Source organism: Dufourea novaeangliae, unplaced genomic scaffold, assembly GCF_001272555.1.
Source record: "Dufourea novaeangliae isolate 0120121106 unplaced genomic scaffold, ASM127255v1 scaffold108, whole genome shotgun sequence".
Classification (NCBI taxonomy): domain Eukaryota; kingdom Metazoa; phylum Arthropoda; class Insecta; order Hymenoptera; family Halictidae; genus Dufourea; species Dufourea novaeangliae.
The window spans coordinates 659,738-670,954 of NW_015374014.1; the positions used below are offsets into that span (position 1 = coordinate 659,738).

The 11,217-nt window shown below is 36.3% G+C and overlaps 1 protein-coding gene across 1 annotated transcript; it reads left to right on the forward strand.

Annotated features, from left to right (window-relative positions):
* The first annotated feature begins 471 nt into the window (after positions 1–471).
* LOC107188700 lies at positions 472–1,941 on the forward strand. Its single transcript, XM_015577042.1, has one exon. The coding sequence runs from the start codon at positions 472–474 to the stop codon at positions 1,939–1,941; it is 1,470 nt and encodes a 489-aa protein (XP_015432528.1).
* Positions 1,942–11,217: the final 9,276 nt, after the last annotated feature.

Consider the following 11,217-nt stretch of genomic DNA (forward strand, 5'->3'; position numbering starts at 1 on the left):
GCTTATGACATGGTATGGAGAACGCGAATCCTCCATATCCTTCAAAAATGTAAAATTGGGAATAACACAATAGCTTTTATCCTTAATCTACTTACAGACAGACACATTCAAGTTAGAGTACAAAACGCAATGTCCGACCTAACATATATACAAAATGGAGTCCCACCAGGCTTCGTCATTAGTGTCACTCTATTTCTTATAGCCATCGACGAAATTGTAACCTATCTAACCCCACCGATCAAGGGCTGCCTATTTGCAGATGATTTTACCTTCTTTTGCTACGGCAAAAATACAGCCACCACCCAAAAACTCCTCCAAACAACCCTTGATAACCTCAGTTCATGGGCCGCACACTCTGGCTTCCTCTTTTCCAAGTCAAAATCCAAGCAGATTACCTTCTGGAAAGGCAGAAAAAAGCTTCCTGATATAAATCTTACTCTTGACTCAAATACCATCTCCTCAGTAGACAACATGAAAATACTTGGCATCACATTTAACAAAAAACTCACCTGGGCACAACATGTAAAAAATCTTAAAAATAGTTGCCTCAAAAGAACCAATATGTTGAAAAGCCTGGCATGTAAGAGCTGGGGAGCCGATAGAGACGCCCAAATAACCACATATAAAGCATTAGTGAGATCGAAAAAAGACTATGGATCCACGATATACGGCTCAGCAAATAAAAGTATCCTAAACATATTAAACCCCATCCAATCCTCTTGCCTACGAATTATCTCGGGTGCCTTTAGAACCACTCCTACATCCAGCCTACAAAGCGAGCTAAACGAGCCCCCATTGCATATTAGACGCAAACTGCTGGATGTAACATACGCTCTCACAGTCTTATCCACCCCAAATAACCCCACCAGCAAATATGTTTTACCAAAGAACCGCTCAAACAACACCAATAAGAAGAAACACTGCCCCAAGCCCATATCATCAAGAATACAGAAGACTCTACACGAACTAAACATGACCCTCCCAAATGTCGAAAACCGCAACCCGTTCCCCTACCCCCCTTGGATTTCCATTAACACACCCACTCTATCACTCTTCGAAAAATACAAGAAAAAAGACACTAATAGCGAAACACTCAACACCATACTCCACGACTATATTAACCAAAACAACTCTATTCCCGTCTATACGGACGGAGCCAAAACAAATACCTCTTGTGGCTGTGCATTTGTTACAGAAAACAATGTTTTCACCAAAAGACTACCGAGCAGTTTCTCCCCGTTATCCTGTGAAACCCAAGCAATACTACATGCCTTAACCTACATCCTTGAATCAGATAAAGACAGATTTACCATATTCACTGACTCCGAAGCCGCGATCGAAAATATCAGCAAATGGTCACAATATTACACCATCCAATCTATACAAAAAATGATCGTAGAAATACAAAACAAGGAGAAGTATTTTAAACTAATATGGATCCCCAGCCATTCCGGCCTTGTTCGAAATGAAGCTGCCGATAAAGCCGCTAAGGAAGCTTGCAAAATACCGTACTGGGACGACAGATGTAAAATCAATCTACCAGATGTAAAAACTTTAGTTAAAAAATTAATCATGAATTTATGGAACACCAACTGGAACACCGGCACCCCAACGAAACTACACAAGATAAAATCGAATGTTCACGAAATACCAAAATACCCTCCGATGTCTAGAAAAGAACAAGTTGCAATCACCCGCATTCGCACAGGCCACTCAAGATATACACACGATTTTCTCATAAGAAAAGACAACCCACCCGAATGCAACCTATGCAACACACAAATAACCATCCAGCACATTATACTCGAATGCCCAAAGTTCTCCCCGGAAAGAAACCGATACTCCATTAAGAGTGACTTGAAGACAAACCTAAATGAAGCAAATAACATCGGAAACGTCCTTCTCTTCTTCAAAGACATCAATCTACTCGACGAGTTGTAGACGCAAGTTATATTCCATATTTTGTAATACAAGTGGTCGCTAATGACTTTACAGTTGATGCGACCACCCCAAATAAATGAAAGTAAAAAAAAAAGAAAAAAAAAAATGTACATTGTACTTTCCAACTCGAATCAACGGGCACGTTGGTGGTCCTCTTTATTTCCGACATTCTCAAGCCGATGCACGTGATGTCTGTTTCCTATCTCGAAGCAGTAGGTACCCTGGCAATAAATTAACCAGCTACGCGCCTTGGTGAGACTGTGCAACCGTACTTTCCTTGCACTTCTGCAAAGCACGTATTATCCTAGAACCGTTGGTTTCTTTTTACCTAAATCTTGTCGTGGTGGGAGTGAACTCACAATCTAACGATGGGAAACTACTTGGGGGTAGTCGGGGGTCAGTCGGTTAGCAATCGGGCGACAGAGATGTTCAGTTCACGGGAATATTACGCAATGTTATGGTGGTACGAGCAGAATAACGGATATGCGGATGTTTCTGTGCAAGTGTTTGGTTACGTAAAACATCTGAAAAATTGAAAACAATCGGTCCTTTCCGGGGCCACGAATTTTCCTAACGTAGGAACAACACGTTGGATTAAAAATACATTAAGTGATTGTGTCGGGTGATCAGTGTTAGCGGTCGTGCAGCAAAGTAAGTACGTATTCGGTGGAATAACCAGGACGCACTTGACGTTACAACCCTTAACTTCGGCTGGTGAGGTATACCTGCGATCACCTGCGAACTGGGCGATACCCTGCCATAAACCGTTTCGGCCGTCGATGACCAGGATCGGTCAGTGACCTAGTGAAACAGGTTTGCAAACTGCAGGTGAATTTCCGAACGGTTGAGTCCTAATCAATTTATTGCTGATTATTATTTTCTTAATTTAACGCAAGCTATGGCTTATTTCCGGCGATAATTCTGCAAGTTTCTGTACCTATCTTTTTCTTCGGGCTTTTTGAAGAAACTTATTCATTATCAGTAACATTGTTGACAGTTATTAAACTACGAATTTTTATACCAATACCAAATTACGATCACTTCTCGTTTATTCTCTGTTACATTACCTTTTCGTTCACACGTTATTTGAAAAGGAAATTTACAAAGTGGTAAAAAGGAATTTTTAAAAAAGTAAATGCGAATTCGTCTTTTTACGTTACACATAATTTGCCTGCATTTTCGTTTTACTCATTAATCTCTTTAAATAACAAACAGCAGATGATAAAAAGTATGATTTTATTTGTTACGTCTTTTTTATTTGCTATTATACGCAGTTTCCTGCGATGCATGCTGTCCTACTTGTTCGGAGCTTCGTAGTACGAGCGCAGCGCGTAGCCACCGCTATCGCGGGAACTCGGCTGGCAAACTCGCGCTCTGATTGGTCGCGGTTTTTCGTTAATATCTCTGTAACGAAGCCTCAGATTACATTGTTGCTAAGGAAAAAGTTGTTCCAATTCACCCCCCGAGTGCCCCATTTCCGGGTCGGAGGACATTTTTGGGACAACCTGTATATGTACATATTACATCCCATGTTCTATGTCATCGTTTTCTACATAAAATTGCATATATACGATTATTCGAGAAATAGCTGAGTCATACAAGGAACTGTTAACCTTTATCTGTAGAGCAACTTCAATTAGGACGCCATGACACATAAAGCAATACATCCATTCGTACTGTAAAATAGAAAGTTTAAATGTTATGTAGGGAAAGAAATTTGACACATTTCTATAATATTGAAATCCTTGTTTAACAGTGACTTTTATAAATTATTCAATTTATAACACTTTGGAACATATATGGGTCCAATAATTAAATAATACTAGGAAGACTAGTATGTTGGATGGATCTCCAACGGTGATCGATTCATTGATCAGGCAGTAAGTATGTATAACAGTAATTCAAAATGTTATTGCAATAAATACGAATTCTAGGTATAATGTAAATAAAAATTTTATACTTCTTCAGAGAAAAAATTGTTGGAGATAGTTAATCTCATTTGTTTACAGTTGGTTATCTACGGATCTTGAATTAGTGATTTCACTGAAGCGCCGAAGCTCCTCAGTCGTAATGCAATTTTATTATTTATCAATTTAACGAGTGTACGGTTTATTCGTCATATCAGTATCGCCTCTATGTGGAATCGAAGAACGATGGAGGTTTTATTGGTATTAGGATACGAATATTACAACTAATCTTCTGCAATAACGAACCTAATCGTCGGGTGGTATAGTAAATAATGAAATTTATTCTATGCAGCTCCTGGCCTACATGTAGTCCCATTGTCAAGTACATACTAAGAATTTTGCTAAAGGGTTTTCTAGATCACACTGGCCTTTGCACCATGGAAAACCTTTTTTGAAAAATTTGTAGGGACGGTGTGTTAGAAAAGGGAAACTAATCTTCTCCCGCCATTAACTGACAGTTCAGCTTGTATCCAGTGGTGGGAAGAAAACAATAAACAGAGGTCGCACACGCCGTTCATGATAAATGAAATTTATTACTTTCATAGTTTTTCAAGTAACATTTTGTCCATTTTCAATTGCATGTAATTATTGTTGTATTAATGATATCATTTCCGATTTATTCAAGTTGATACAAGCATATAAAAAACAACATTTTATGACCAACGTGTTGTCTATTGTCTGATTCTAATCTCTAAAATAATTTTTTTTAATTTTTGACATCGTGGGGTATATTGATGAACAAATCGTCTGAGAACTACTGAAGACCGGATCATGTGTTACAAATGTAACTTATGAACACATGAAAAATGCAACAGCGGTGACATCAGATCCAGAGGCTGTTTGTGCGACTTCCGTGATAATTATTTGTTTTTATTAGCACTCTGTTCGTTATTACCCTGCGGCAATTGAGTAAACAAGAACACGAAGGGTTTTGTTTTTTGACTAAAAAGTTGATTTTTGTTATAGTTTTTCCAAAATTGGATATAGTAGTTTGTAGATAAATAGTTTAAGCATTATTATGAGTAATAAAGAAATTCGTTTCTCAACGCAGCTTCCGCTCTGTTCTTTTTTTGCTTAGGTGTTCGTAATTACCCAACTCTCCTCTAATATATGTCCTTGTTCTAGACATCCCTTCAATTAGGAAATCAGACTAAATTCGACGTAGCGACGAAGTCAAAATTTGCGTGGCTGGTTAACGACCAGGAATAAAAGTTGATAGTTATGCTTCTGTGAACACCGAGCCAATATATAGCCAATCATCTTAACGAGATTTCTGCATTCGTTTGATATTTCGTGGTTGCTTTTATTCGGCTCTGTACCGCATTGGGGATCGGGTATAATTTTTGATATTCGCGATCAAAAGTTGCCCCCGGGAATAGGAATGATCTCGAACGTAACATTCGATTTAACGTGCGTCGAGTGAGTCATATTATTTGCTTCTTACATTTTTTTTATGGCGTGTATTGATACTTCTGAGATGGCTTCATCGTGTTTATGTGACTATAGCATTGTTAAAAATTCATTGAAAACACAATATGTGGAAACACGTAAACTATTTTAATTACAGTAACAGTTTATTGGATAATTTCAATTCACCAACAACGAACGTACTTCTTTGAAATAAAAACCAGCGACGATAAACGCATGTCTATTTCGATTAGGCGATAAACATGACACATTTGAAAATTTATAAATTAATAAAGGTTGCAAAAGATCCTACAACATGTATTGTTATAACATTTTAATCATCATCATCGTATCATATCTATCGTACTGAAAAGTCATTTTGACTTGTTTGGTAGTCCTAGTGTTAAGAACCCCGCCCTTTACGTTCCATTTAATTACTGTTACCTTTATATTTTTCAACTTCTCTTTGTATTATTATATCTTTTGTTCTTTTGTATTTTTGAGAATGGTTTTCAATTATCGTATTATAGTTATTATTATGTTTATTAATTTAGAATTTTTGGTTTTATAAATAGCGATTGAACATTATCTTCAATAGAGTTAACTTTTTAATAAATTGATTCTATTGAGAATGTGTAGTTTTAGTACCTTTAGAAAATAAGTGTGTAAAAGTGTTCAGAAAGTTCCAAATTGGTGCAACTTTCATACTCATGCTGAATTCTCAAGAGACTACTTAATTCTGGGTTCACGGGACTCCGTGTACTTCAGATAGCATGATTTTAATGGGGGCGATTTTAATGAAGCTTTCAATTTTAACTTGTCCAACGGTGATGTAGTAAAATATTTTTCAAAATTTTTTTAAATCTCCTTATTCTGAATAATAAACAGGTATTAATTTATCTTTTATATCATTCACTACAAAATAGACTAGTTATACCAAATAAAATTTATAGTATTTCTTGGAATGTAGTGGTGACGCAATTGTACAGGTTTTTCTCTTATTTCTAATGAATTTAATTCATGATTATAATGCTTTTTCAAACATTAGTGTAGCGTCCATATTCTATCAATATATTGAATTCTGAGAGAGTGGTATATAGTCTCAGTTTCAACAATGAACGCTGATCAGATACATAGGGTAAATATCCTATTTACTGCCATTGTCTCTAGTACTGTTCTAATTATTTTACTTAATAAAAACGTAACGTGTAAAGAATTGTGTACAACAAATTTTATTATTAAACTGGAATTTTGATCTACATAAAAATAAAGAAATACGTGTATTTGTATGTACCTGGTATTTAAACATTAATGTTGAAAAGTAAAAGGGCAATTTGAGCATCAGAGACACGGCCATATAAGTAGGATGAGATGGTAAAATAATAATAAAGATAGAGCCAAAATTTTGCTATTCAACCTATATTTATTGCACCGAATGAAATGTTACAGTATACAGGCTGTCTCAAAATAGCTTCGATTCCCGGAAATAACGGGTTCCTGGAATGATTTGAAATAACCTTTTCCTTAGAAAAAATGTTATCCGAGGCTTTGTTAACGAGATATTAACGAAACACCCCGATGAATTAGAGCGTGAATCTGTGGGCCGAGTTCCCGCGGTCATTTTAAGGAGTCGAAGCTATTTTGGGACACCTTGTATAAGAATTTCTTTAGGTTTTGAGGTGGCTGTTTTGGGGATACTGGGATTGCTCGCAGATGTCAATTAATTTCTAATTAATTCATCATACTTAATGTATAAAACTATATTTTTTAATGAAAGGGGTCTTAAATATTATGTTCCAAACCGAGACGATTTTTAGGTGAAACAACACGTGAATTGATTAAACGCAATTACACTACAATCTTAAGGTGGCAGTAATTAGGACATATAACCTATTAAGTCTATTTGCTTTATGAATACAACAAAGGCGTAAATGCTACACAGGTTACTGAAAATACGAATAAAGTGTTCGATCTAAATGTAACGAAAGTGAGAAACTGAAGCGAGAAAATTCTAGAACGCATTTGACAAAAAATCGTGCACGATGAGATGCGCAAACGAGGTTGCAGGTAGACCCTTCAGGGAGTCGACGCGAAATTCCTGTACTTTAACTTTACCCTTTATCGGGTTAACTATCTCATTGGAATTTTTATTACCTCAGCTTCCGCAGACGCGCACTGGGAAATAGTTCGTGATCGAACGTTCACTGGAAAGGAACCAGCAAGGTCGCAATGAAAAGCTGAGCATTGTCATATGGATGACATTCATAGCTTGCATTTGACTGGAGGTGATTAACGGATTCGTGTTCAATTGCCAGAATCGTAAACTGCATTACAATTGCCTGGGGAGAATCGAATACCTAGTTTCTGTCGGTATTGTCAACAAAAGAAGGGAACACGGACCACTGTGCGCAACAACCTATTAATCGATAAATTTGCAGTAATGTTTGATCGGTGCGTAAGTATACATATATCTGTCGGCATCCCGATTCGATTTATACTGTCGGGATCCCGTGATTTCGGGTACCCGCACACCCCTGCTAATTGTCAAAGTGGGAATAATGCCACTGGCAATTGAAATTACGTTTAAAACTGTTCTGAAAACTATAGTGTCACACCTTGTATCCTAAATTAACTCTTATCGATTACAAAACGGTATCTGTTCATGGGCAGAGCAAAGGGGGAGCAGGGAGGGCACTTCCCCCCCCCCCTGAACGGAAAAAATGGTTTTTGCCCCACATTGATCTACAAGAAAGAAATTAGATTCCCCCCCCCCATCCCAGAGATACAAAATGTTTGCGTAATATTTAATATTGCAGTATCTATAATTTGAAACACGACCAACAGCCTCTATTAACAAAACGCATACAATTTCAACGATTTGGGACTTTAAAAATAAAATAAAGTGTGTCTGGCTACGTACAGCCTTTTTCTCTGTGGTAGTCGATATGTTAATATTTTAGCCCCCCCCCCCCTGACTGATAACCTGGCTACGCCCATGTATCTGTCTTTTTACATCTTGAAATGTACGTTCTGGTACTATTTTCATTCTGTAAAGTGATGAAATTTGACAGTCAAGTGTCCTTATCTACAGTGGTTTACTCTTCTTCGAAGATAGTTTAATAATTCGTTCAATACCGAAAATGAATTTCAATAACGGCGTTCGTACATGTTACTTGTTTATTTCGTGTAATTTCGCTAATTCAATCGACATAAATGTTTATTCATATGCTGTGTCAGTAAACTGTTTTATATAACATTCGAAAAAAAATGAATCTATATCTATACTTTATAATCTTTATATATGTCGGGACGTGATGGCAGCGACGCAGACCGTTGGCAACGACGTGTAACACTTGTCTATTCTACAAAACATTTGTAAACTTTTGGCATTACACGTCTGTGTAGGATTAAGTCTAGTTGTAAAATAACAATTTAGGCATTTAGTTTATGCGTTGACCATAGGATAGTTTGGAGTCCGAAGCTTGGACGTACCTTAGTAATTGCCTTGCGAAGGGGCAATAAAACAGTCCCCGTTTACCTTTTTTACCCCTCTTCGCGCGCGGCGCAAAAGGAGATGCGAGATGGGGTCCCTGGAAGAAAATGGGTTGGGACCCTGTTGAACGTGACCACGGGCGGCAGAATAGTTTCGGTTACGGTAGAGAGAACACCAGCTTCGAGAAAAGTCGTTTTTTTTTTGTGGGTACGGAGAGAGAAAACGTAAATACGTACGCGAACATTCTGTCAAGCCCGTGGGCTCGTTGACGTGTCGTTGAGGTTTGTGCATCGCTTGAGTGCTAAGGGGGTGATCCAATGGAGAACGTCGCCGATCAAACTCCGACGGGTCCAATGATGAAGGATTACGCCCCGCCTCCGATATATATTATTCATATAAGTGTACAGTTTTTCGTTCATTTGACCTACATCTTTAAACATACATATTATTAAATATATTTGCATACAATATTTGTGTTAACTTGGGACTTATAACAAAAGAAGCTAGTAATTAATGTTACTTTATAAGTAAATGCCTCTTGTCATCTAATAATCATATGGAACTTGTTAATATAAATAAGAAGGAAATGGAACATATAAATAAAAGAACAAAAAGGAGGTCAGAGTTTTAGTTGACAAACAATACATTTTCCTTATGAACTTCAGAATTAAATTAAGCATCTTCCGAGATATTTTCTTTTTAAATCTGAGATTGCATTTTTAACGGATGTTACTTTATATAAATTGACACAATTAAAAGTTTCGCACCGTGTGGACTAAAGTATTGGATCGTTCGTAAAAGTTCGTAGCGTTTCGAGAACAACGTTTTTGTGAACTCTTTACTGGACGAAGGGAAAATAGTTTGACCTGGTGAGCACCTACTATTTTCCAGGTATGGATTGAATGTACTTGCTGTACAAGTTACTACGTATCGTTTTTATTGTTTTCTGTGAGAAACACCCACGACACGTACGAACAAACACAAGGTTCATTTACATTAGGTTCTATCAAACGTGTCACAAAATTACACTACTTTAACTGGAAAATTGTATAGTATCTACACAATTAAGTAGACTTAACACCATTGGATGATAAAGCATTCAAAGTTGTATATAACTGGTACAATAAAATTAATTGAAGAATGGTAAGAAATTGTGGAAAAAATACGTATAGTGAGTAAGAATACGATATAAATTTAAAAAGTACAAATAATAACTATGTTCTTAAAAACGCTACCAACTTTCCGAATAACCTAATAAAATCGATTTGGTTTTTCAATCAAATGATTTATAAGTTGGCCATTTAAACGATCGATGCTTCTAGACTTTTTTCACGCTATCGGATCAGCAGAGAAGAAAAGTATCGTCCTAGTTCCTTATCAATGAAGCAGTCAACGAAATATCTAGCTCCTCCGATTATTAATCGTAACTGATCTCGAGAAGAATCTATAATACGATAAGACAACATCAAACCAAAGAGCAATCCTTGATATCGTTTTAAAAGCAGTATTTTTAATTGATTATTATTCCTATCAATTTCAATGTAACATAATCGGTAATTGAATTTGTTTATAAATCAATTTTCTGTGCATTTTCTGAATAGTTTTTAAAGCTTTAAGTTGTATGCATGTTACAGATTCATAATATTACATTGAGCTTTTATTTAAGACAATGAATTTGGGTGTAATATCATTTTGATCGTTTACTATATCTTACAATCAGTATAAAGTACAGTAAGAACTTGAAAACAGTTTTAAGAATTTATTTTTCATAATACTACTTTTTTTTCCGTACAAAGTGACCCAATAAAGACAAAATTTTGTAAGTTGAATAATATTTAGTTAGTATCAATATTGTTTCTTTCTGTTTAGTTAATTGATTGATTAAAATGATTTAAACATATGTATTTCCACGATCGAAACGGAGACAATGTAAGATTATTTATGAAACGTGACTGTACCTATGTACTCATATTCGATTTCTAAAGCACGAGTCTTGCCACAACATTTTTCATGACAGTTATGAATGTTTCTGGATATTATAGGAGAATTATATTTTTATGAACATCTAATTTCTGTCCTTGAAACAACAATAGCATTGTTGCTTCTTCAAAAATAAAATCCCACAACTTTTCTTCGCTCTGCTACAACTTATTTCAATCGATCCTTTCGAGCGTTTCATTCGCGATTATGCACAAAAGAAATTTTCAAAAATTTGTCAACCAGAAGTTATGATATTTCATTAATTTTTCATAATCTACGGACTACAATGTGTATCGAACAGTTTACGTGCAGGTATGCGAGAGAAGTATTCGTCGCCAATGTCCATATAAGAAATTCTACACCCTACTCCGCTTGAATTACACAGCGCGGGTATAAAAGGGGGCCGACGTTATTAGATTTCGCTGTAGT

Coding starts and splice junctions, on each gene's coding strand:
- LOC107188700 (XM_015577042.1), top strand. CDS start 472: ATGAAAATACTTGGCATCACATTTAACAAAAAACTCACCTGGGCACAA.